Raw genomic sequence first — 24,308 nt, 5'->3', positions numbered from 1 at the left:
CGCAGACAAAATGCATCAACAATGGCAGATTTTTAAAATCTGGTATTTAAGTACTTTTTCATCACCCTTTCAATGATTTTATGTAATGTTTGCTGAACAATATTTATTTAAACAGGACACATTTCACTCTGTAATAAAATATAGTCACTCTGTATAACATATAGTATATATGTCAAATCATTGTTGATTTAATAAGAACACTTTTAATGATACAATTAAATACTGTCATATTTCTAAGCTCAAACATTATTCATCGTATATGGCATCCTAGCAAGAGAAACTTTCCAGTATGTTCTTGTAATTAAATACAAAACATAAGAAATATAGTCAACAGCACTTAGAAAATAAGCTTAAAATCACTTTTAGCTTAAAAATCACCACCCAAATCTGCTTGAGTTTAGTGGTTTGTAATTTTTCAGATCAGTAAATCTGACATTTTTAAAGAAATCTGCTTTGCATTCCTGAAAGGGGTAAAATAATTCACTAATTTTGTGTTACTGCCCCATACAGAACGCTGTCAGACACAACCTCAGTCTCCATAAGTGCTTTGTGCGCGTGGATGGAGGAAAGGGCTCGGTGTGGACGGTGGACGAGGCTGAATTTCTGAGGAGGAAAGGACAAAAATTACAGAGGTAAACTGCAATAATGATTTTATACAGTGAAACTGTATTATATACAGCTCTGGAAAAAAGAGACCACATAAAAATGATTAGTGTATTAGATTTTACCAAATTGAAAACCTTTGGAATATAATCAGGAGGAAGATGGATGATCACAAGCCATCAAACCAAGCTGAACTGCTTGAATTTTTGCACCAGGAGTGAAGACATAAAGGTATCCAAAAGCAGTGTGTAAGACTGGTGGAGGAGAACATGCCAAGATGCATGAAAACTGTGATTAAAAACAGGGTTATTCCACCAAATATTGATTTCTGAACTCTATAAACTTTATAAATATGAACTTGTTTTCTTTGCATTATTTGAGGTCTAAAAGCTCTGCATCTTCTTGGTTATTTCAGCCATTTCTCATTTTCTGCAAATAAATGCTCTAAATGACAATATTTTTATTTGGAATTTGGGAGAAATGTTGTCCGTAGTTTATAGAATAAAACAACAATGTTCATTTTACTCAAACATAAAACTATAAATAGCAAAATCAGAGAAACAGATTCAGAAACTAAAGTGGTCTCATATTTTTTTCCAGAACTGTACATTTGAATTATGTATTAGTTGCAGTACAGCAGGTGTTTAGCACAGTGTTCTGCAAGTAAGATGTAGGTAACTAATAGGGTATCAGTTAGAATAGCCTCTAGACGCTCAAATACTTTCAATCATTTGTCTTAATTAAAACATATTTTCATTTATACAGAATAAGAAAGTATTATCAGAATTAGTATTACATTAATATTGCACATTCTTCAGTTTTTTTTTATCTATAAAGTTGTAAAAATTTATAAGATTTTTTTTGAGGCATTTTGTGCAACCAAATTGTTTTTCAATGTTTCAAATTTCTGAATGGTACTGTACGGATGCACTCAATCCAGATGCAATTCTGATGTGTATATAGGCTTATAAACATGATGCAAACATAATAAACGAATATAAACAAATAAATACTAAAATACAATTAGAACGACAGCAATAAAGTACTACATAATTTACCCATACTATTTATTTTTGTCTCTAGGGACCAAGACGTGAGCTGGATGCCACACTATATGTGTTGTTTTTGATTTTTTTATATCTTCAGTGGTTAGTCACGTTTTGGACATTCTGAGTAACCACCACCGACACCTCAGCGTGACTCATTTCATTAGATATTAATATTTTTTCTAATTTTTATCAGCCTTCCTTTCCTTTGAACCACTGGACCAGGGAAGTGTACGCTAAGCTAGCTACACATAGACAATCAACACATAAGGAAAATAAAATACTAAAGGTTACACATTCTTGTCATTTTACACTCTACTGGAAATAAACATGTTAATTTTGATATTTTATTCAATAAAACGTTATAAAATACATCACATTTTTGTGGTTTTTGATGCTAAATAATTTGTAATTGAATGTACAAAAGAACACAAAAGCATCAGTGTGGTTTTACCAGCTTATTTTGGAGGGATGTACACAGTTGGTTGTCATTTAAAAAAAAATAAGAATAAGTTATCTTTTTTAATGGCATATTTTTTCCTGTTAGCAAAATTTGGAGCTGCATAGGTGCAATTTAATTAAAGACATTTTTATTTTGGGTAAATATAGTGTTTATAGCTGTAAATGTGCAAAATGCAGACCCTCGTTTATTTGTGAAGTTAGTAGCTTTTGAATTTCATTTGAGATGTGTCTTATATGAGGAAGCCCAACAAAAGACAAATAAATTGTATTTGTCAGAAAGAAAAAAAAATGTTTTACTCTTTTAACTAAAATATGCTATTTTTTTAATATCTGTGTAATGCTTTCCGCATATGATCCTTTAACTACTTTTCTGGTTCTACTAGTTTTCCGTTTTTCACTGTAATTCTGGGCAGTCTAAAAGTGCCAGTTTCTTCTTCTTTTTTTATTTAGTTCAATAAAAGCAAAACAGTACAAAATCAGAGTCAATTTTAATTCTCATTATTTATATAAAGGCTATAGGCCTTTATATAAATATTGCATAGCTGTTCAGTCTTAATATTGAGTTTTATTAGTCTGCATTTTGGTCAGCAAAATAAAAGTTTATAAAGCTATCTAAAAATGCTCTACAATTTGTAGATGTTAAAAAGTTAACTGATTTTGTCTGTTTTTTATTAACATTGTTAACAAATGTTGAATAAGGATTAAAGGTTTTACTGCTTGAATGTAAGATAAACTGTCCTTTAAACCATTACTCATTTTTAAATAGCCAATAGAACTGTCATATTGTAGCAGTCCAATAAAAAAACATGTTTTTTGAAAGCAGCTTAACAGGAGAGCGATAAAACCTTCTTAGTTTTCAATGGAAGTCGATGTAAAAAGAGTTTATTTCAGGTGATTATGGGGAATTTGTACTCGTCCATTCATTGAGAAATTGTGGCTCAGTGTAAGTGACATTTCGTATGTTTAAAATATGTAGTAAACTAAACTTTAAAAAAATATATAGAGATACTTATTTTTCTTTGGACAGTGATGGTCAGTGTAACATTTAGCAGTTTATGTTTCTGACTGCATCAAGCTAAATTCAAAAATAGAAAACTGTATAAAATTTTATCAATATTTTTTTTCCATTCTGTAGTGAAGAAGAAATAGGTTTTCATCCAATTTTTGTATTATATAGTTTTTTATTCCAGCCTTTGGCAAACAATTTTTTAAGGAATATGAAATGAAATTTTCTCTAAATTTTCAGATTTGTAAATAATTGTATCTTGTAACACAAATTTAATGGAATAATCCTTACAAAATGCAAAAATCTGAAAAATTAGAAAGTAAAGAAAAGATTAACTTTTTCGTTTTTCCTGAAAATCCAACTGTGATGTGCAGAGATGAGAAAACTAAAATTGGAAAACTGATGAAAACCTATTTCTTGTACACTGCACTACATTTATTTTTGCATTTAGTCTCAGAAAAATAAATGATTAAACGTTACACTGACCCGCGACCATATATATTTTATTTTTCCTGAAAAACTTGAAAGAAAAAGGGAGGTGTGGAAATGTTTCCACAATAAACATTTTTACATTAGTCTTGTTTATAACGCGCAAAAAGTAGCGCAGCCACGCCGTAAGAAATTTACGCAACTTATCCGTTCTGCCTCACGATTGGCTGGGAGCTTTTAGCGCGGCGCGGCTCAGCCAATCAGGGCTTTGTTTTCCCTGCTTCGTATGGAAAACAGCGTAGCTTCAGACAAATGGCGAGCGGAAGGACGAATTACATAGAAATGCGCGGAATTGGAAATGACTGTGGAATTTGCAAAATGTCCTGCTTTATTTCAGCGAGGGAGGCTTTAATTTTCCGCGGCGGACGGAGAGGATAATTCCGGGGCCGCAGTAAAGCGGAGACGGGCCGATTCTGCGGAGTTAGTAAGCTAAGCTAGCTAGTTATCTTAGCTAGCTTAGCTAGCTAGCACGGAGCTAGGCTAGGCTAGCCGGCTAACCTAGGTTTAGGCCTGTGGAGCAGCTAACACTGCTGCTGCTGCGGCTACACTGCTGCTGTGTTTGGCTGTTTTTCTCGCTAATAATCCGCATTATTCCTTTAATAACTTTAATTTAAACGCGTTTAAAACGGATTTAACTCAGTTAAAGTGATATTTCTAGCACGGTTGCTAGTAGAAACCAGCGAGAAAATGAGCGCAGCGTTGGACAGCAGTACGCCGCTCTCTGAGTGTAATAAGAGGAGCTCCAGTCCGAGGCGGGAATCTGAGCTGGACTGCCCGCCGCCCAAGCGCTCTAAGGCGGATAAGGAGGATGATGAAGGCGCGGTGAGAGTGGCCGGTTCTTCTACAGATGAGAAAAAGGCTGCAGATGAAACCAGCGCTGTGGGTGACAGTTCTGGACAAGCAGAACATAAAGAGGACAGCTCTAAAACAGCTGGAAAACCTGATTCAGCAGCCAAATCAGGCTGCGAGGAGCCCTCCTCAGCTCCGCGGGAGAAGGAGCCCTCAGACTCGGCTGCGTTTGCCGCAGCGGAGGCGCTTGCGAGCTTGACCGGTGGTGGTGGCGGTACTAGTGGTGGTGGAGGGGGAAACCAAGGCCGTGGTAGCAGCAGCATAGATGACCGTGATAAAGAAGTAATGCTACCCTGCTCCTCCAGACAAGCAGCACTAGATGACAAGGAAAGATCCAGTCGCCCCAGCTGCTCCTCCTCCACCTCAAACTTCACCGCCAACTTCAGCAGCACCACCACCAGCAGCAGCAGCACTAGCAAAGACCGAGTGAGAGTCAGGGGCCGGTCCGCAGAGGCAGCGGTGCCGGACAGCTCCTCGTCCGTCCTGGGCGGCGCAGAACGCAGAGACCCCCGGAAAGGATCTAATCAGAATCAGAAAAGAGAGAAGAATCGAGAAGATGAAGAGGATGATGAAGACGAGGAGGAAGAAGAAGAAGACGACTCCCTCGCAGGTTCCTCCTCCTCCACGGCCAGCTCCTCAGTAGCTTCAGACAACGAGGAGGGCGAGTGCGCTATAGTGGCGGTGCGGATGGCTCCCGAGGTGCGGCAGTCCGTGTCGCTGCTGGCGCAGGTGCAGATGCGGCTGGACGCGCTGGAGAAGAAAGGAGCGCGGCTCCACCAGCGCCTGGAGCTCAAACTCAGCCGCCAGCGGCGCCCTCATCTGGACCAGCGCGGCGCCATCACCCAGACCATCCCGGGCTTCTGGGTCACTGCCGTATCCTTTAGGTTGCAAAGTCTGTGTTGTGGGGGGAAAAAAAACTGTATTAATAAGCATCACGAAACGTGATGTAAATTTCAATACAGTACCAGTCAAATGTTTCTAAAATTATTTTCTACATTGTTGATTCAGGTTGAAGAAGGCATGTGAAGTGCAAAGTAAACAAAAAGTGTTAAACAAGCCAAAATATGCTTTATTTTTTACTAATGCCTAATTAATAATAAGCTAATAATAGTGATGCAAGAAAATAAGACCAATTGTTACTTCTGGCAGTGTGGGCAGTGTGCCAAGTCCTGCTGGAAAATAAAATCCGCAGTTGTCAGCAGAGGGAAGCATGAAGTGCTGTAAGATTTCCTGGGAAAATAAAACTGCACTGACTTTAGACTTGATAATAAAACACAGTGGATCAACACCAGCAGATGACATGTCTCTCCAAACCATCACTGATTGTGGAAACTTCACACTAGACCTCGAACAGTTTGGACTGTGTGTCTCTCCACTCTTCCTCCAGACTCTGCTCCCTTGATTTACAAATGAAATGTAATATTTACTGATGATCCGTGATGGTTTGGAGAGACATGACATCTGTTGGTGTTGGTCCACTGTGTTATATCAAGTCCAACGTCAGTGCAGCTTCTACAGTATTTCATGCTTCCCTCTGCTGACAACTTTTATGGAGATGCAGATTTTATTTTCCAGCAGGACTTGGCACACTGCCCACACTGCCAAAAGTACCAAGTGGTCTTATTTTTTTACATCTATATTATTAGCTAGCTAATACATCATACAGTAAGGTTACAGTGTTACAGTAGACCTCTTTTAGGTATTAATGTTAATTTCTTTTTTTACATTTTTTTTTAAATTACCTGCATACTAATGCAGTTGCATAATGCAGCTAATTAGGTCACAGTTTTCCATAAGTTGCTCAGTTTAAAGATCTAAACTGGCAGAGAGAGTGTTTGGTGGGATGATTATTTTTGAAACATACGAAGATATTCAGGAATCCTAGCTCACATAAATAACACATTAACCGTCAAGTTATCTGAACAGGGATTAAACCTAATTGTAAAGTCTATTTTTTTAAATAGAAAATCTCATTTCAAAATGCTGTGTAATCCAAGTCTAGACTTAATCCCTGTGCTCCTAAAGGTACAGCAGAATTCAAAAGGCTATCTAAGGACCCCTAAGCTGTTTTATATGGCTGTTCCTCACTAAATAAGCTTTTATGGCAAAAAAAATAATTTGTTATTTCTTGTTGTTTTGTTTAACAATTGTGTCTTATTTACTTAACTGAAAGCATTTCAGCTTCTCAACCACCCACACCTGTCAGCACACATCGACGAGAATGATGAAGATGCTCTCAGCTACATGACCAATTTGGAGGTGATGTGCCTGATCCTGTTATTATGGTTGATTCTGCTGCTTTATCATCAGCCATTTTCATGTCATGTCTGATAATTGTAAGCTTAATAATTTTGCTGAAAATCTCTGTTTACTGTGTTTTTACTTTCACCTGTACAGATTGAGACTTTTAAAAACAACAAGCTTGGTTACAGAATATGCTTCCATTTCCGGCGGAATCCATTCTTCCAGAATAAAGTAATAGTGAAGGAGCTCCATCTAGGAATGGGAGGTGAGAGATCAGGCACTTTAAAAGTGTGCAGTGATATTGTTCATTAGAATTGATTTTAGAGCTGGTTCTTGTGATACGCTAAAGGAGTGTATCATGGCTGTATGTCGTGTATATAGTTGTAAACAGCGTGTTATTGGATTGCTGTGTTTCTTTACAGGGTCTCCAGTGTCTTTCTCAAACCCTATTCTTTGGCACCGTGGACAGAACTTAATAGGAAATGGGGAACCAAGACGCACAGCACAAGGAGTTTATCAGAGCTTTTTCCACTGGTTCAGTGACCACAGCAGTCCCGGGAGGGATGAAATAGCACAGGTACTGTATAGCTGCTTTATGTATGCAGTGTTTTCAGAACAGGACCAACATCAGCAGATGACATGGATCTCTAAACCATAATTGACCATCAAATCAAGGAAGCAGAGTCTGGAGGAAGAGTGGAGAGACACACAGTCCAAGCTGCTTGAGGTCTAGAGTGAAGTTTCCAGCAATCAGTGATGGTTTGGAGAGACATGTCATCTGCTGGTGTTGATCCACTGTGTTTTATCAAGTCTGAAGTCAGTGCAGTTTTGTTTTCCTGCAGAATCTTACAGCACTTCATGTTTCCTTCTGCTGACAACTTTTATTGAGATGCGGATTTCATTTTCCAGCAGGAGTTGGCACACTGCCAAAAGTACCAAATGGTCTTTTATAATCTTCACATTTTTTGAGAAACTGATTTTTGGGTTTTCATTGGCCATTACTGCTAAAAGAAAACAACAACAACCTCTGCGTCTCTCTCTGTTTTTTTTTGCTTTAGATCTTGAAGGATGATCTGTATAGGAACCCTCTCAGGTACTATCTCACCCCACTGTGGGAACCGCGTCAAAACGGCAGGTAATTTAATACTCCATGTATTTATTTGTTAATTTTGTGGCCAAAATCCTCATATGGTTTTACAATAATTAATTGCTTTAACATGTGGTGATAATCGTCCGAAAATCGTTGAGGATTCAAGTTCTAACTAATAATCTACATATTTTTAACAGCACGCCCAAACCACCAGACAACAGCAATGGAGACGAGTGTGTGATAATCTCAGACTCAGATGATGACCAGGAAGTGGTCAGCCAAGACAAACGGCAAGAACGAGAAGAGGAGGAGGAGGAGGAAGAGGATGAAGATGAAGGTCGAATCGCAGGTAATTAAAAAGTAAACTCACAGAGATCCGTAATGTAATCCACACTGCTGCTATCTGCATTCCAGTGCTCTGAGATCAATAACTAAAGACTGGAATGAATTATAGCTATAATCCACACAACACATCAAACTGCAGAACCTACTGATCTAACCAGAACAGCACCATCCCTCGCAGGATCGAACCTGTGTCATCAGGGTTGCGGTCCAATACACTATCGCTGCCCCGACTAGTGAATTGGGACCCGGCCGGGGGAAAAAAAAAGGCTTTAAGGAGATAGGGAGCCCGAGAACTGGTGAAAAAATGAGAACGGATGGGAACTAAAGTCATGCCGAGCACAACAGGGAGACGGGAGAAATGTAAACAAAAATTCGCCAGAGAAGCATTTTAATTATTTATTTTTTTCCATTATCATTCATCATAGTTCAAACAACCTCACGGGCCAGATGTTTCATGCTTGCGGGCCACATCTGCCGCCAATTCCCGACCCCTGATTTAGATGAATTAATTAGATAATTGTTTTAATTGATAGACAGCGCTAGTTGAGATGCATCAGTCTGAAAGTGGCAGTTAAGTTACTGAATCAGATTTTGTGCGGGTAAAGTTGCTTAAAGTTAATTCTAATAATATTCAGTTAATCACACGATTCGTTTTGGTCAAAATAAAAAGAACAGGGCTCCCGAGTGACAATTACATAAGATTATATCAGGAAATCCTGTTTGAATCCTGAGAGTGGGATTTTTAGATATCGTAATTGACTCTGCTCTCTGGGTGGAAAGAACAGTTATATTTCCACATCCCTCTATTGTTCAACACCGTGCTGCTGTGTGAGTGGCAACGGGAATATATGTAGTGGGTTAATTTGTCTCAAAGGACGTGTGTTGAGTTATAGTTCGCGTCCTTAATCCTGTCCATTCTTTCTTCTGGAGATCTACCTTAGAGATCTGCTTAGTGTTCAGGTACTTACTGTACTGTACTGTCCTGTACACTACTGTGTTTATTGCTAGTTGTGAAAAAGTATACTAGTGCATCTCAAAAAATGAGTATCATTAAAAAGTTTCTTTATTTCAGTAATTCAGTTCAAAATGTGAAACTAATATATAGATGTATTACACACAGAGTGATCTATTTTAAGCGTTTATTTATTTTCCGTGTCTCCGGAAATTTGAATATTATATAGGACCAATTGGTACTTTTGGCAGTGTGCCAAGTCCTGCTGGAAAATGAAATTCGCGTCTCCATAAAAAGTTGTCAGCAGAGGGAAGCGTGAAGTGCAGTAAGATTTTGTGGGAAAACACTAAACTGACTTTGGACTTGATAATAAAACACAGAGGATCATCACCAGCAGATGACATGTCTCTCCAGAAGTACCAATTGGTTTTATATAGTGTTCTAATTTGAGACACTGAGTTTGGGGTTTTATTAGCTGTGAGTTTTACACTTTCAATTAAATTACTGAAATGAAGTAACTTTTTTTTTTTTTTTTTTTGAGATGCACTAGTATATTATTGTTTTTACATGCTGAACAACTCAAAAGCATCTCAGGTAAGCCAGTTGTGAAGGTGAAGCTGGTCAGGTTGGAAAATAATTGAGCAATATTTCTATTGAACAGAACTAAACATGGAGCTTAAATTATCTGCTGTTGTAGATAACCCCTTGACTTGTAGCAGGGTGCAGATTCTCCATAAGGGGGCGCTGTTACTACTCAAATAGGTTTCAATGTGTCCTTTTTGAGGGTGGTCTTGAGAATAAGTAGTATCAGCTATAGAATCTGATTTGTACTGAGCAGAACTGCTGCAGGATCAGCCGTAACTAATCTTCAGTACATTTCCTTCAGGTCCAGACGACAGCGATCAGGAAGCAGGAGAGTCGTCCTTCGAGGAGAGGGAGGAAGAGGACCTAGACGTAGAGGAAGTGGGCGACTCGCGTGACTCGGGTGGCTGTGAGGCCAGACCACAGGGCGAGGAGGAGGAGGAGGAGGAAGATCAGATTGACGTCAATGAGGACGAGGAGGAGGAGGAGGCAGCAGAGCAGAGCTAATTACAGTAATTAAAACATGTTTGATTTTTTTATGCAGAGAAATCTTACTTTAGATCTGTTCTTCGCGGAAGTGAAGAAGAAGCCGTTAGGGCATTGTTCTGGCAGGTAACACGAGGTAGCTATATCATGGTTTGGTATCTCAGGACGTACTGTTTGTATGTTCTGATATTACAGGACAAAGTTGGAATACGTCTCCGCTCTTAGAGCAGTGATGGATCGCGCAGTTATTGTAGGTGAGGATAAAATTCCCTGACTGCTGGTTGTGCAGCCTACAGAAGATGACGTCACACCATTGGAGGTTAAGGAGAAATAAGTGGAATTTGATTTTGTTTTACAATATATTCAGATGTAATTCATTACATATGCTGTGTTCCATTTAAACTCAGATGTTTCCAAGAAATTTGAAGACTAAATTTGAGACTAAATGCAAAAATAGAAAATTGAATATAAAAACCCATTTTTTTAATGTCGTGCAGTGTACAAGAAATAAGTTTTCATCCATTTTTCCAATCTCTGCACCTCACAATTGGATTTTCAGGAAAAATGAAAGATAATATTTTATTTTATTTTCAATTATTTTCATTTTTGCATTTTGTACGGATGATATGATCAGATTTGTTTTACAAGATACAAAATTTGACAAATCTGAAAATCAAGAGAAAATTTGACTTTTATTTTTCTTGACATTCTGTTTGCCAAAGGCTGGAATTAAAAACTATATAATTGAAAAATTGAATGAAAACCCATTTCTTCTTCACTTTCATTAAATTTCATACCCAATTTTCTATTTTCAGATTTAGCTTGATAGAGTCAGAAAATTAAACTGCTAAAGTTACACTGACCCTTCGCCATCCCTCAGTTCAGAATCCAATATAGTGAAAGCTGTATTATTATTATACAGTTTATTGTCACTTGTATCTATATTAGTGTCTTAATAGTGTATTAATAGTGTTTGGATGTGCAAAGTACTGTATAATGCATTGTTATTGACTGGTATCACTGATAGTGCTAATCCAAGACAATGCTAAAATACATTTTAAAAGTTCATTTAGTTTTCGGTTTGCCATAAAATTAGGGATGCACCGAAATAATAAAATAAAAATATTTGTATTTTAAATAAAAACACCAATCTTTCTGCAGGCTTGAATTTTTTTTCACACCATTGTGTAAATGAAATAGCCTAATGGAAAACTAGCACTAAACTAAAATTTAGCAATATTTATTAAGTAACTAAGCATTTAAGCTCTTTTTTTTATTATTATTACAGCTGGTTGCGATTTTCTTCCAAAAAATTTATCAAAAAATATTTTCTCTTATTTGGCCAAACAATGAAACCTTTTTATCTTTGCCACAATTTTGGTTGCCAAATATTCGGTGCATCCACACACAAAAAATTGCTACATGATAATCAAACCAGTTGTGGTACACTTCAACCCCTTAACAAGCCTGGACTGTACATGGGCTATGTGTAGGTGATACAAAACCCTTCTCTGCAGTAAAATAACTTATTTACATTCTTTAAACTTTGAGGGCTTTTAAAATCTCCTACAGGACACTTGGAGAAGCTGCCTGTTTTCTCTCTACTCCACTTAATAATTCCAGATAATTTAAAAATAGACATAAAAATTTGACAACGATAATGAAACAAAAGGTTTGGAGGACATGAACTGTATAATTTGTTCTGACAAAAACATGGATTTTAAAAATAAGTTTTGAAAAGCGCTAATTAAATGATTAAGTTTTTAAGTCATGCTTAGCGTGCAATATCATTGACAAAAATGCTGGCTTATTAAGGGGTTAAAGTCTTTAGCTAGCTGTTTTCTTTTTGTTGGAAATGTTTTATATTAGTGTAAAATGAACTGAAATTGGATTGTTTTATTGGGACACAGTAAATTTAGGTGTGACGTCATTCCGAGCTCCGACATCTGGCTTCTGAGATAAATGGAACACAGCATTAAGCACAACTTATACATTATGTTTTCTAGTCCATTTCACATTTAGTAAATTGATAGTTGGCTAAATGTTTGTTTTATTAGCCGTTAATGTTAGAAATTGTCATGGATCAAATTTCGGCTCCTTTTCTTTCTGTTATTGAATGATTTCCTTTCAGTTGCACAGAGAACTACTGTAACCAAGTGAATGTGTCCTGTAGAATACACTTACATACCCACCGCACTGTTGTTGTTTGTTTTTTTTTATTTATTTTATTTTTTTTTTTTTATATATCTTTACAAATGCTTACCACACAAAAAAATCATTAGCAGCCTGGCTCAGCATTTTTTCTACATTAGATAAATTAGATTACCTCTATGCATAATGATTTATACAGATAATGAAAAAGAAAAGGCCAGTTCAGCAGAATTGTTATTTGCTTATTTCTTCACCACAGTTTGTTCAGAATTTGTGACGATTATGCTTGAGAGGTGTACTTTAAAAATAATAATAATAAACAAACTTTAGATGCACTTAGTTCTGAACCAAAACTGGACGACTCAGGGATGTTTATTACAGTACCTTTGTTCCATAGATATGTTTAGTTTGGTTCTGTTTTTTCTTTTTTTTTATTGGTGTAATAATAATCAGATGTGTTCCTTTTTATTATCCATTTATGTTGATCTCACCTGTTAATAAATACACAGGTAGTACATAGGTATATTAAAAGTAATACTTAATAATAGATTTACTTTTTTTATCAGCATAAGCAGCTATGAAATAAACCCCTGACACTTCTCCTGCTATAATGCAACGATGAGTCCTCTCCATGGTGCAGATCTTAATACTGCTAGTGTCCGTTTAAAACCCTTTCTAATAGATAATAGGTGTCATCACACTGTCCTTACACATGATGCATGAACCTGCTAGAAGCAGCAATCTGTGTGATTCAGTCTTCAGTAAACACTCATATCCATATCATATCCTTTTTACCATGTAAATAAATAAATAATTAATAAATAATACGAATAGTAAATTAAACCCAGCTCATCAGGGCAGACGGTCTGACGAGCTGATGATCTTTAGTGCAGATGACCTTTGATGATCTGTAGGCTCCTCCTCCTTTTTGTCCCTTTTTTTTTCATTATTGGATGTTTGTTCATAAAACATTAATTAATTAATTAATTAATTAATACATATGTATGTCTGGGTTAGTGTTTAGATCAGTTCTAAGTTGTGAGTTTATACCTTTTTTTTGACATCTATTTACATTTTTTAATAATAAGCTGTTTTGTTTTTTTGTTGTAGTGACATCATTCCTGTTTCCTTTTTATTTATTTATTATTATTTTTTCTGTAATCATTTAGCTTTTGACCTAAATATAATCATGACCTCATGCCTCATCTTTATGGTTTTAAATGAGTTCAGTATTTGACTTTTGGTTTTGGTGAAATCTTCAGATAATATTAAATAATAATAATAATAATAATAAAAATAAAATCTGTAACTGTGGGATTTTGTGTAATTTAACTCTGAATCCAACAGAATTTGCCGTAATCCCTAGTGTGACCCCCAGCCCTTTTTAAAAGGGTTATAATTTGTTCATTTCTGAATTTTGAAGTGAATTTGATCTAAACCTCCAGAAAAGAAAGCTATTTTTGTGTGGTAAAAGGTTTTATAGCATACAAGTAATTTTGAAATATATGGTATGGTTTGTCTTTTGTTTTTAAATAAACTTGTCATGCTTTTCAATCAGAATGTTGTATTAAGTATGATTTTCCCTCTTCAGCTTCTAAAACACACACACACACACTGTTCACACCTGCTCACTTCATTTGAGTGAAAAGTAACTGGATTAAATCCTGATCAGATTTTAGCCAAAATAATTTTCACTAGATACTCAAATATACCTTCAGGTAGTCAGACTGAAATATTGTTGCATCATTTACATTACATCAGGATTTAGCTTTAAAATATGAATCAAACATAAATGGACCTCTCCCTGAATTTATTTGATTTTATTCAAAATTTGTTTTTAATATTCAGAAATTGATCTGGGCTCTTAGGGGTTAAAATAAGGGAACGCTCTATACATAAAGAGTTAAATATGAGACCACTTAAAAATGATGAGTTTCTTTGATTTGACCAAATTGAAAACGTCTGGAATATAATCAAGAGGAAGATGGATGATCACAAGCCATCAAACCAAACTGAACTGCTTGAATTTTTACAGCAGGAGTGGCATAAAATTATCCAAAAGCAGTATGTACGACTGGTGGAGGAGAACATGCCAAGACGCATGAAAACCGTGATTAAAAACCAGGGTTATTCCACCAAATATTGATTTCTGAACTCTTAAAACTTTATGGATATGAACTTGTTTTCTTTGCATTATTTGAGGTCTGAAAGCTCTGCATCTTTTTTTTTGTTATTTCAGCCATTTCTCATTTTCTGCAAATAAATGCTCTAAATAACAATATATCTTTTTAATTTGTAGTTTATAGAATAAAACAACAATGTTCATTGTACTCAAACATAAACCTATAAATAGCAAAATCAGAGAAACTGATTCAGAAACTGAAGTGGTCTCTTAATTTTTTTTTCCAGAGATGTATGTATAGTTTACATATACATCTATAGCTATCCTTTATGTGCATGAAATTATGATTACGATGTGTATTAACTTAAAGATGCTTCCATACACACTGCCTTACATTTGGTCTCCAGAAGGGGGCAGTATAGTCAAAGCCAGGGAGATATGAGCTAAGTATGTAGTCCATATTCTCCAAAAAATATATATATAAATATATAAATAAATAAATCAAAAATAAAACAGTGATTATCATTTTTTTATATATTCTGTTTTTTAATTTTTTTGTATCTTATGAACTGTTAAATATAAAGATACAGTCCTGCTACAGTGCTTTTAGGCCCTCTCTACTACAATACACTCTTTTAGTACTCTCTAAATCTAAAAAGTTACTGGATAATAAGGCCAGGGTTAGTTTTTAAGGGGTAAATGTGATTATCCCACTCTGGAAACTCCAGGTCTCTGTTTTACAGTGTTTTGGTATGTGAGTATGAAACACCCCTATTGTGCAGCAGCAGCTCGTGGGCTGGTACGCTGGTATGTAAGATAGTAATGAAGAGTTTTGGGTGATATCTACAGTTAGGCACGTACAGTATGTATGATGCTGCCAGATATAGCGGGTACTGTATGATCTGTAGATTGACCTAGATACTACATACACAGTGCATACAGAAAGTCTCTAGACCCGTTTACTTGCCCTTTTTTCCCCATCATCCTGCACTCAATATTAGGGGTGCTCTAAATATTGCTCTAAAATATATAACACAATCTTTTAGGGTATTATTGAGATAACGATATACTTATATAGGAAAACTAAAATAATTCATTCATTTCAGGAATATAGTATAATAGTATAACAGTATAATCATAATGTGGCAAAATAAATAATATAGCATAAAATAATATAATGCAGCAAAAAATATTGCAGAATATTTAGTGCATGCATATAAACTGCAAACTAAAACAATTATATAATAAATACACCTAAAGCTTCACAGTAAATAATAGACTACTTTTAAGACAGAACAGCCCTATTATCACGATATGGATTTTTAATATCATGATATTTCTGTGTCACGATATATTGTATACGATATAATATTGCCCACCCCTACTCAATACCCCAAAAAGAGAAGGGACAAAAATATGGAAAAACTAAAATATTTATTGGACCTAGGTATTCAGACTCATTAATATGATGATAAGTTTAGTTCTGGGATCCTCCCATTTCTCTTGCTTTCTCATTTCATACTTATGATGATCCGGGGCGTTGCCTGGCCTTGGCTTCCGGGGCTTTATCCCCAAATGATTATCCAGCAGCCCCAGCAGTTTCGCTCATCTCAGCTGTACTAATAATGAGGAGTTGTGTAAATAGGAAATCTCCTAATGCCAATCATGATGCTGGTTCAAGGATAAAGTTCTGCCTTTCAGGAGAAACAGCCAATCAGCTTGCTGGTTTTGCGGAGGAAAGTCAGTGTGCTAGTGGAGACAACCCCCCCCCCCCCCCCACTCGCAATGTGTTTTTTTTTTACAGCGGGTTGCAGCTAGCTGATGATAAATCTTACAGCACATCATGCTTCATTCTGATGACTTTGATGAACTTTTATGGTGATGCTGATTTCATTTTCCAGCAGGACTTGGCACACTGCCTACTCTTCCAAAAGTACCAATTGGTCTTATATAATATAAAAATTTTGTGAGACACTGATTTTTGAGTTTTTATTGGCTGTAAGTCATAATCATCAACAATAAAATAAATAAACACTTAAATTAGATCACTTTGTGTGAAATACATCTATATAATATATGAGTTTCACATTTTGAACATCTTTGTTACTGGAAAAAAAAAATTTCAATGATATTCAAATTTTTTTAGATGCACTAGTATATAGTATAAGTAATGAGCGTAAGGTTTTCTACCAGAACAAAGCCGTTTAAAGCAAGCAACGAAGCATTTACTACTAAGTCATCATGGTTCTACCCTGGAAGCCCCCTTTATCAAGAGTGTACATCCACCAGTAGCTCAGATCCTGACATAAGTGAGGTCAGTGTGTAATGACTGATATATACACGCTCGCTACACCGCGGCTTGTGCAAACAGCCGTGAGCCAGGCATTTTTGGGCAGGCCTCAACAGAGGGAAGTGGATGTCGCAACGGCTTCAGCACACTTCAGCATGCTGGATCCCTCTCCTAATGCCACGCTATAAATATTCCACCAGCAAAGACCTGCCCAGGTTTCACACACTCTGCAGCCAGGCACGCACTCAAGACTGGAGCCGTTCTATTATTACAAGACGCTAAGCTAACTTTATCAAGATTACGCATCATACGAGCGTCCTGCTGCAAACTCCGCCACATGTTTGATCCTTGGTTGAGGGGTTGTGGTGTGATGTCAGTCCACAGCATGGGCACTGGTCTAAACTGGTCCGTGAGCGATGGTTCATCTCACGTTCACTGCACTAACAGAGATAAATGAGAAATGAGGTGAACTGGTGAGAGCTCCTTAAATAAATCATGGTTTCGGTTAATCTTCCTACAAACTTTGGGGCCTCGCCTTAATAAAACCTGGATTATTTGCTCTGAATCTATACAATGTACACTGTATACTAGATACTATACACTATACACTACAGCTCTGTAAAAAAATAAGAGAACACATTTAAAAACCAGAATATAATCAAGAGGAAGATGGATGATCAAAGCCATCAAACCAAACTGAACTGCTTGATTTTTTGCACCAGGAGTAAAGGCATAAAGCTATCCAAAAGCAGTGTGTAAGACTGGTGGAGGAGAACATGCCAAGATGCATAAAAAAACGTGATTAAAAAGCAAGGTTATTTGATTATTCGGTTAACCTAGATTTTATTCGGTTATTATCTCACGATAATTATGACAATATTTTTATTTGGAAGAAATGTTGTCTGTAGTTTATAGAATAAAACGACTATGTTCATTTTACTCAAACATAAACCTATAAATAGCAAAATCAGAGAAACTGATTCATAAACTGAAGTGGTATCTTCATTTTTTTCCAGAGCTGTATATACTATATACTAAAACATCATTGATAATTTCAGTAAATTTTACATTTCATTTGTAAATCAAGGGAGCAGAGTCTGGAGGAAGAGTGAAGAGACATACAGTCCAAACTGTTCGAGGTCTAGTGTGAAGTTTCACCAATCAGTGATGGTTTGGAGAGACATGTCATCTGCTGGTGTTGATCCACTGTGTTTTATTATCAAGTCTAAAGTCAGTGCAGTTTTGTTTTCCCACAAAATCTTACAGCACTTCATGCTTCCCTCTGCTGACAACTTTCATGGAGATGTGGATTTCATTTTCCAGCAGGACTTGGCACACTGCCCACACTGCCAAAAGTTCCAGTTGGTCATAGATCATTCTGTGTTTAATACATCTATTTAATATATGAGTAATTCAACAATATATGAGTAGCTTTTTAATGATATTCTAATTGTTTGAGATTGTTTGAGCACTTGTATCTTTTCTCTCTAATATTGTAATTACTTTCACACATATAAAGTTTAATTCCATCTCAACAACTCCTGACTTTTGTCAGTTAGTGAATAAAGAACACTCCTTTTCTCAGTAAGTGAGAAAAGTGCCTGTTTGCTTATTAAAGAGCGCTGAAAGAGGAAATAAAGGAGGAGTCTGAAGGGCCAACAAAGAGTGAAATATGATGGGAGGAGTGGGAGTAGTGAAGCAGGGTGGATGGGAGAGAGATTAATGGTGGAGGTTATTAGCTGGGCCTCCTCCTGTCTGACTGCTGAACAGATAAATGATCGGGATCACAATTATAATCTCCAGCAGAAAGAAGAAAAAAGCAGCAACTTCATGACCTCCTCTCCCTGCATTCAGACCGTGACTGGCCTTTTGTTCCCCACTCAGAGCACGAGCACCAACTTCAAAGCCTGGAGAACACACACAGGATCCGTGTCTGGATGTTAACACACATTTACCCGAGCATGCCTTTGTGTGCTGCCATTCAAAAGCAACAAACTGTCCGTAAGAGTAAACAGCGTGTGTGTGTGTGTGTGTGTGTGTGCATTCGCCATACACTCTTAGTCTTCTTCTATACTGGGCCTCCTAAAGAAAGAGCCCAATACATACATACACTGCTGAAGCTGAAATGGACTGTTTAATGCACTCTAAACAAAGCACACACACACACTACTATATTCACAGTGCATTCATAAAGTCTCTAGATCCTTTTACTTTGCACATTTTTGCAGTGTTGTGTCAGTTCACAGCCTTTCTGAACTAGCTCAAGTTCAGTTCATACATGCTCAAAGTGAACAGTTCACGTTCAAAGTTCACAATTTGAATTCTGAACTAGTTCAAAGTTCAGTTCATTTTACTTTTTTCGTGAGATATTCAAATAAATACTTTTGTTCACAGTACAAGCTAGAAATCACTATACGTTCTTTGAAACTGATCATTGTAGACATTTGCTCATGAAACTGTAATTGTGGGATTCTTACCAGGTGATGAAAATGTTCATAAGGAGAATCGGTGTCTGTCTCCGTGCATCACTTCCACTAGACACTTTTTTTTTAATTGCAACGCTTTCTCTCACTCTCGTCATCGGTCTCTCTCTCTCTCTCTCTCTCTGTATCTCTCTCTCTGTATCTCTTTCTCTCTGTATCTATTTCTATCTCTCTCTCTCCCTCGCGCTCTGCGCTCTCTTCGTTGGTCTCTCTCTCTCTCTCTCTCTCTCTCTTTCTCTGATGTCTGCCGTTTATGACACATACTGTGAACTAATTCACGTTCAAGTTCTGTGTTGTGTTGCGTTCAGTTCAATGCTCACGGAAAAATGAGCGTGTTCAATGAACGCGTTCTTTTGAACTCGTTCACGCACAACATTGCGTTTTTGTATGTGCTAAAATACAGTAAAAAAATCAAGTTTTCCCCATCATTCTGCACTCAATACCCAACAAAGAGAAGAGAAAGAAAATAAAACAATTGGAAAAACTAAAATATTTATTTAAAAGTATTCAGACTCTTTAATATGATGCTTTATAATAAGTTTAGTTCTAGGATCCTTCCAGTTCTTTTGTTTTCTCATCTCTATTATTGATAATTATAGCTTACAGCCCATAAAAAAAACAAAAATCAGTGTTTTAAAAAAATTAGAATATTATCTATGAGACCAATTGGTTCTTTTGGAAGTGTGGGCAGTGTACCAAATCCTGCTGGAAAATGAAATCCTCATCTCCATAAAAGTTGTCAGTAGCAGAGGGAAGCATGAAGTGCTGTAAGATTTTGTGGGAAAACAAAACTGCACTGACTTTAGACTTGATAATAAAACACAGTGGATCAACACCAGCAGATTACATGACTCTCCAAACCATCACTGAGCATCATGAAATAAACGCTTAAAATAGATCACTCTGTGTGTAATACGTCTATATAATAAATGAGTTTTAGCATCTGTGTGTGTGTGTGAATTCGCCATACACTATTCTTCTATACTTGGCCTCCTAAAGAAAGAGCCCAACACATACATACACTGCTGAAGCTGAAATGGACTGTTTAATGCACGCTAAACAGAGCACACACACAGACACACACACACGTCCTTACACACACATCTCACAGGGACTTTTATCAGCCCAAAATCACTGGAAGGAGCATCTATCTTTAATGAGGCAGGGCATTACCAGCCTGCTGGGTTCTGGCCCCCTGCAGGCTGACGCTTAAGTGCTGACAGATTTATCCCCAAAGACAGATGTGCAGGACGCTCCCACACTCCCAGCATTCCCACATTCCCCCGCTGCCTCGCTTCTCCACTACGAGAAACCTGAGTTTTCTAGGTTAGAATAGAACAGTAACTACTGCTGCTGCAGACAGTACACCAGCTGCTTTCCTCAAATCCACTTATTAAATCACAATCGTTTCCCAGAATTATTACAATATTCCTGTAGGTACCCTCAGAAGTATCACTTTAGTGTATCACCACTATTACTATTACCTACTACCCTTTTATTACGGCCTAATATCTCAATGATATGACAGAAGTAATGTAACTCATTGATATTGATATTAATATTATGGCTGGCAACCTCCAAAATTTGGTTTGATGTGTCACTTATATTACTATCTCATAATTATGACTCACTATGTCTCTATTATGACTTGCAATCGGAAAATTGTAACTTGCTATGTCAGACTTTTGATCTAATTTCTCAAAATCATGACTTGCTATGGCTCTATTATGACTTATTACCGTAAAATTATGACTTGTTATGTCTCTATTATGACATACTATCTCTGAATTTTATTTATATGTCATTACTTATGACTTACTATCTTAAAATTTTGATTTACCATCTCAGAATTATGACTGTCACAATTATGATCTTAAAATTATGACTTACTATTTAAGAATTATGACTCAATATGTGACAATTATGACTTGCTATGTCAAAATTATAACTTGCTATGTCAGACTTGTGACTTGCTGTGTCACAATTATGATTTAATGCCTCAAAATCGTGACTTGCTATGTCACTATTATGACTTAATACCACAGAGTTATGAATTGCTATGTCTCTATTATGACTTACTATATCTGAATTATCTCTTTTTATGTCACTACTTATGACTTACAATTTTGGAATTAGGACTGTCACTATTATAATTTGCTATTTTAGAATGATTACTACTATCGCTTGAAGATAGCAAGTCATAATTCTGTGGTAATAAGTCATAATAGAAACATAGTGAGTCATAATTACGAGATAGTAAGTCATAAGTTTAAGATAGTAAGGCATAATTAGTGACAGAAAGAGATAGAAAGAGTCATAATTGTGACATAGTGAGTCATACTAGAGACATAGTGAGTCATAATTCTGACGTAGTAAGTCATAATTAGTGACAGGAAGTCACAATTCCGCGATAGTAATGGCTAACTATTATGACTTACTACCTCATAAATATGACTTGCAGTGTCACTATTATGTCACTATTATACTATATCATAATATAACAATAATTGAGATAGTAAGTCATACTTTTGAGATAGTAAGTCATAGTTGGTGACAGAACAAATGATTCATAGACAGTAAGTCATAACAGAGACATAGTAAGTCATAATTCTGAGATAGTAAGTCATATTTTTTGACATAGTAAGTCATAATAGAGACATAGTAAGTCATAGTTTTGAGATAGTAAGTCATAATTGGTGACATATAACGTCACAATTCCAAGATAGTAATGACTTATTATTTACTATGTCATAAATATGACTTGCACTGTCCCTGTTATGACTTTATATCTTGGAATGACTAACTTTTATGTCATTTTAACTTTTTTTGTTTGTTAATATGCTGCAGGCCAGAAACGGACAAAATATGACATAACCTGAGTTCATTCTGTCTGCAGTCAAATACAGACCAAAGTGAATGTAAGAAACACTGTGCTTTCTTTTTATTGTAGTCTTCCATATTGTCCCAACATTCTCTGAAATGGGGTTGCAATGCTTAATCAATGATACATGAGAGGGAGTGCTATATAGTGTAATATGGGCACTGTTGTGCTGCGGTCGTAGGCACAAACCTTGAGTGTATTATTGCGATTATACTACAGTTCCATTATCGCTGTTTATTGAAAGATTTTGATCTTAACAGGACGAGTAAATACGATCTGATTGGTTATAAACACTCCGCAAGTTAAAATAGTTCCATTGCTGCTCTGTTTGTAGCTGCGCTGTTTGGCTTGTAAGTGCTGCATCGTTGCTAGGTTACTTGTTTGTGGTGAAGTAATACATGGAGAGCTTCAGTGTTTACAGTGTATTACCGGCTGATAACGGCACTCGTAGAATGCCTCTCAGCCAATCACATTGCACGGTCGGAACTAACTGTGGTATAATACTGATTATCCTGGTTATTATCTAATGTAGTTGGTGGTACTGACTGATTAAAATAAACTTTCTTAACTGAAATATATGTTGTACAGGACATTTTAGAACTAAATAACAAATGTTCTTTTTTATCTCTGGTTCAAACGTTGTGCTCACAAACCAGTGTAAGGTCCCCTCATGTAAGATAATGTGTAATATCATGTATTAAACACTGTATTACTGAAGTTTAGTACAGCCCATTATTAGTACCTGTGCTGCAGTGCTGTTATCCTGTGCCAGAATGCTCCTCTGGGGGAAGACAGATGGAGAGATAAAAGGGCTTTTTGAGTTGTAGCTGATGAGACTGAAGAACTGGTTGGATTCTGGCCAGATAAACCTGGAGATCTCGAGCGTTTGATGCTCCTGTTTTAAAGTGACCTGATGCACACAGCACACATGCTCCTACATGCATGAAGGCGTCATCACACACACACACACATACACACACATACACACACACACACACATTCTTGCAAACATACACAATGCCTTGAACCTGTACATGGGGCTCACATGACTTTGTGTTTTCATGACTCTTGTTCCTCTGATCCTGATTTAAGCTGCATGTTAGTGTTTATCTCTGTGCCCTCGGGACCTCACTATCACCGGCTCAGACGTGTGAATGGTGGGTGTTTAAACTACGGTTTAAAAAGCTGTTGATTGGAAAATCTGCTGTATCTGTTTATATTGGTCTAATCCCTGCAGGAAAACCACACTTGATGAAAGAACTTCTAAACAAATATAAATCAAACTCTCATTTACTAAACTCTCTCACTAAACCTGCTCACACCTACCAGACTAAAGGACCAGTTTCATATGATGCCTTCTTAAAATCCTTTATTTAATTTAAGGCACACTTAAAATCCTTTAATTTTCACAAAAATCGACAGTGCGCCTTATGTATGAATTCTACCAGTCAGGTATTAAGAAGCAGTAAACCCACTCCGCTGAAGTACAGTGTTAAAAAGGGGTTTCGGTAAAGTTTCTCCAGTACCGAGGCTAGAGCAGCATTAGCATTAGCATTTTCCATGTAAAAACAAGCTATGTGGGACAAACCACTGGCTGATAGCGCCCTGGCTTACCAGAGCACTCAGAACACTCAGGGTTCCTTAGTGTAGATAGCTCTGTCAGGCGGCATCAGAGACTGTAAAAAAAGATGGACGCTGTGTCGCCGTTCCCATTCATTCAATGAAAATGAAGCCAAAATCTTCCACTATGTTGCTGATCCTGAAACCCGAGTCTGCGCAGTAGAGACTAGAGTAGGGAGAAAGACAGGGAGTAGGGAGACAGCCTACTCATTTAAATAACCCCGCCCCTGAGGGCTGCCTCACGGTCACAGGCTGCAGAGCAGAGCTGACGGTCTGTTATTGGTCCCGCCCATAAACAGCATTTTACAATAACCACACCTTTTTTAAATAGAGCTGAATAGCGTTTTTAAAAACGAATTCTGTGGGGATATAAACATTTAATAATATAAGCAGAGGTTATATTAGCTGTTGCATTTAAATAAAGGAGGTAGAATTACAGTATATTGGAAAAAAACATGATTGAAAGTTGTCTGTTTTGCCATTGAAACCTATGGGGATGGGTGGGGTTACACAGCTTTCTGCAACCGAACAGCAGGGGGCGCCCGACCTGTTGTGGCTTCACTTTTGAGAGAGGATGCTCTGTCCAGCTATACACAGTCTATGGGCA

General features: G+C 36.8%; 2 protein-coding genes across 6 annotated transcripts in view; both read left to right on the top strand.

Moving 5' to 3' along the window:
• Window positions 1-2,023, top strand: part of foxp3a (forkhead box P3a) — a 33,088-nt gene extending 31,065 nt beyond the window's left edge. For all 4 annotated transcript variants that reach the window (XM_049485838.1, XM_049485836.1, XM_049485837.1 and 1 more), the window contains 2 exons: window positions 511-632; window positions 1,687-2,023. In XM_049485838.1, coding sequence (XP_049341795.1) covers window positions 511-632; window positions 1,687-1,732 — 168 coding nt within the window. In that variant the 3' untranslated portion in view covers window positions 1,733-2,023. The remainder of the gene's footprint in view (window positions 1-510; window positions 633-1,686) is intronic.
• A 1,804-nt stretch (window positions 2,024-3,827) lies between these two features.
• tspy (testis specific protein Y-linked) lies at window positions 3,828-12,380 on the top strand. Of its 2 annotated transcripts, XM_049485912.1 has the most exons (8): window positions 3,828-5,328; window positions 6,637-6,714; window positions 6,853-6,964; window positions 7,122-7,276; window positions 7,758-7,834; window positions 7,987-8,138; window positions 9,973-10,180; window positions 10,350-12,380. In XM_049485912.1, exons 1-7 carry the CDS (start codon window positions 4,294-4,296, stop codon window positions 10,173-10,175), a joined length of 1,812 nt encoding a protein of 603 aa, XP_049341869.1. In that variant the 5' UTR covers window positions 3,828-4,293; the 3' UTR covers window positions 10,176-10,180; window positions 10,350-12,380. The 2 variants fall into 2 exon arrangements, with proteins under 2 accessions (XP_049341869.1, XP_007256240.3); XM_007256178.4 differs by having other exon boundaries at window positions 9,973-12,380.
• Window positions 12,381-24,308: the final 11,928 nt, after the last annotated feature.

The sequence above is a fragment of the Astyanax mexicanus genome, chromosome 12 (genome assembly GCF_023375975.1).
Source record: "Astyanax mexicanus isolate ESR-SI-001 chromosome 12, AstMex3_surface, whole genome shotgun sequence".
Lineage (NCBI taxonomy): Eukaryota > Metazoa > Chordata > Actinopteri > Characiformes > Acestrorhamphidae > Astyanax > Astyanax mexicanus.
This window is presented reverse-complemented; position numbering and strand designations above follow the sequence as displayed.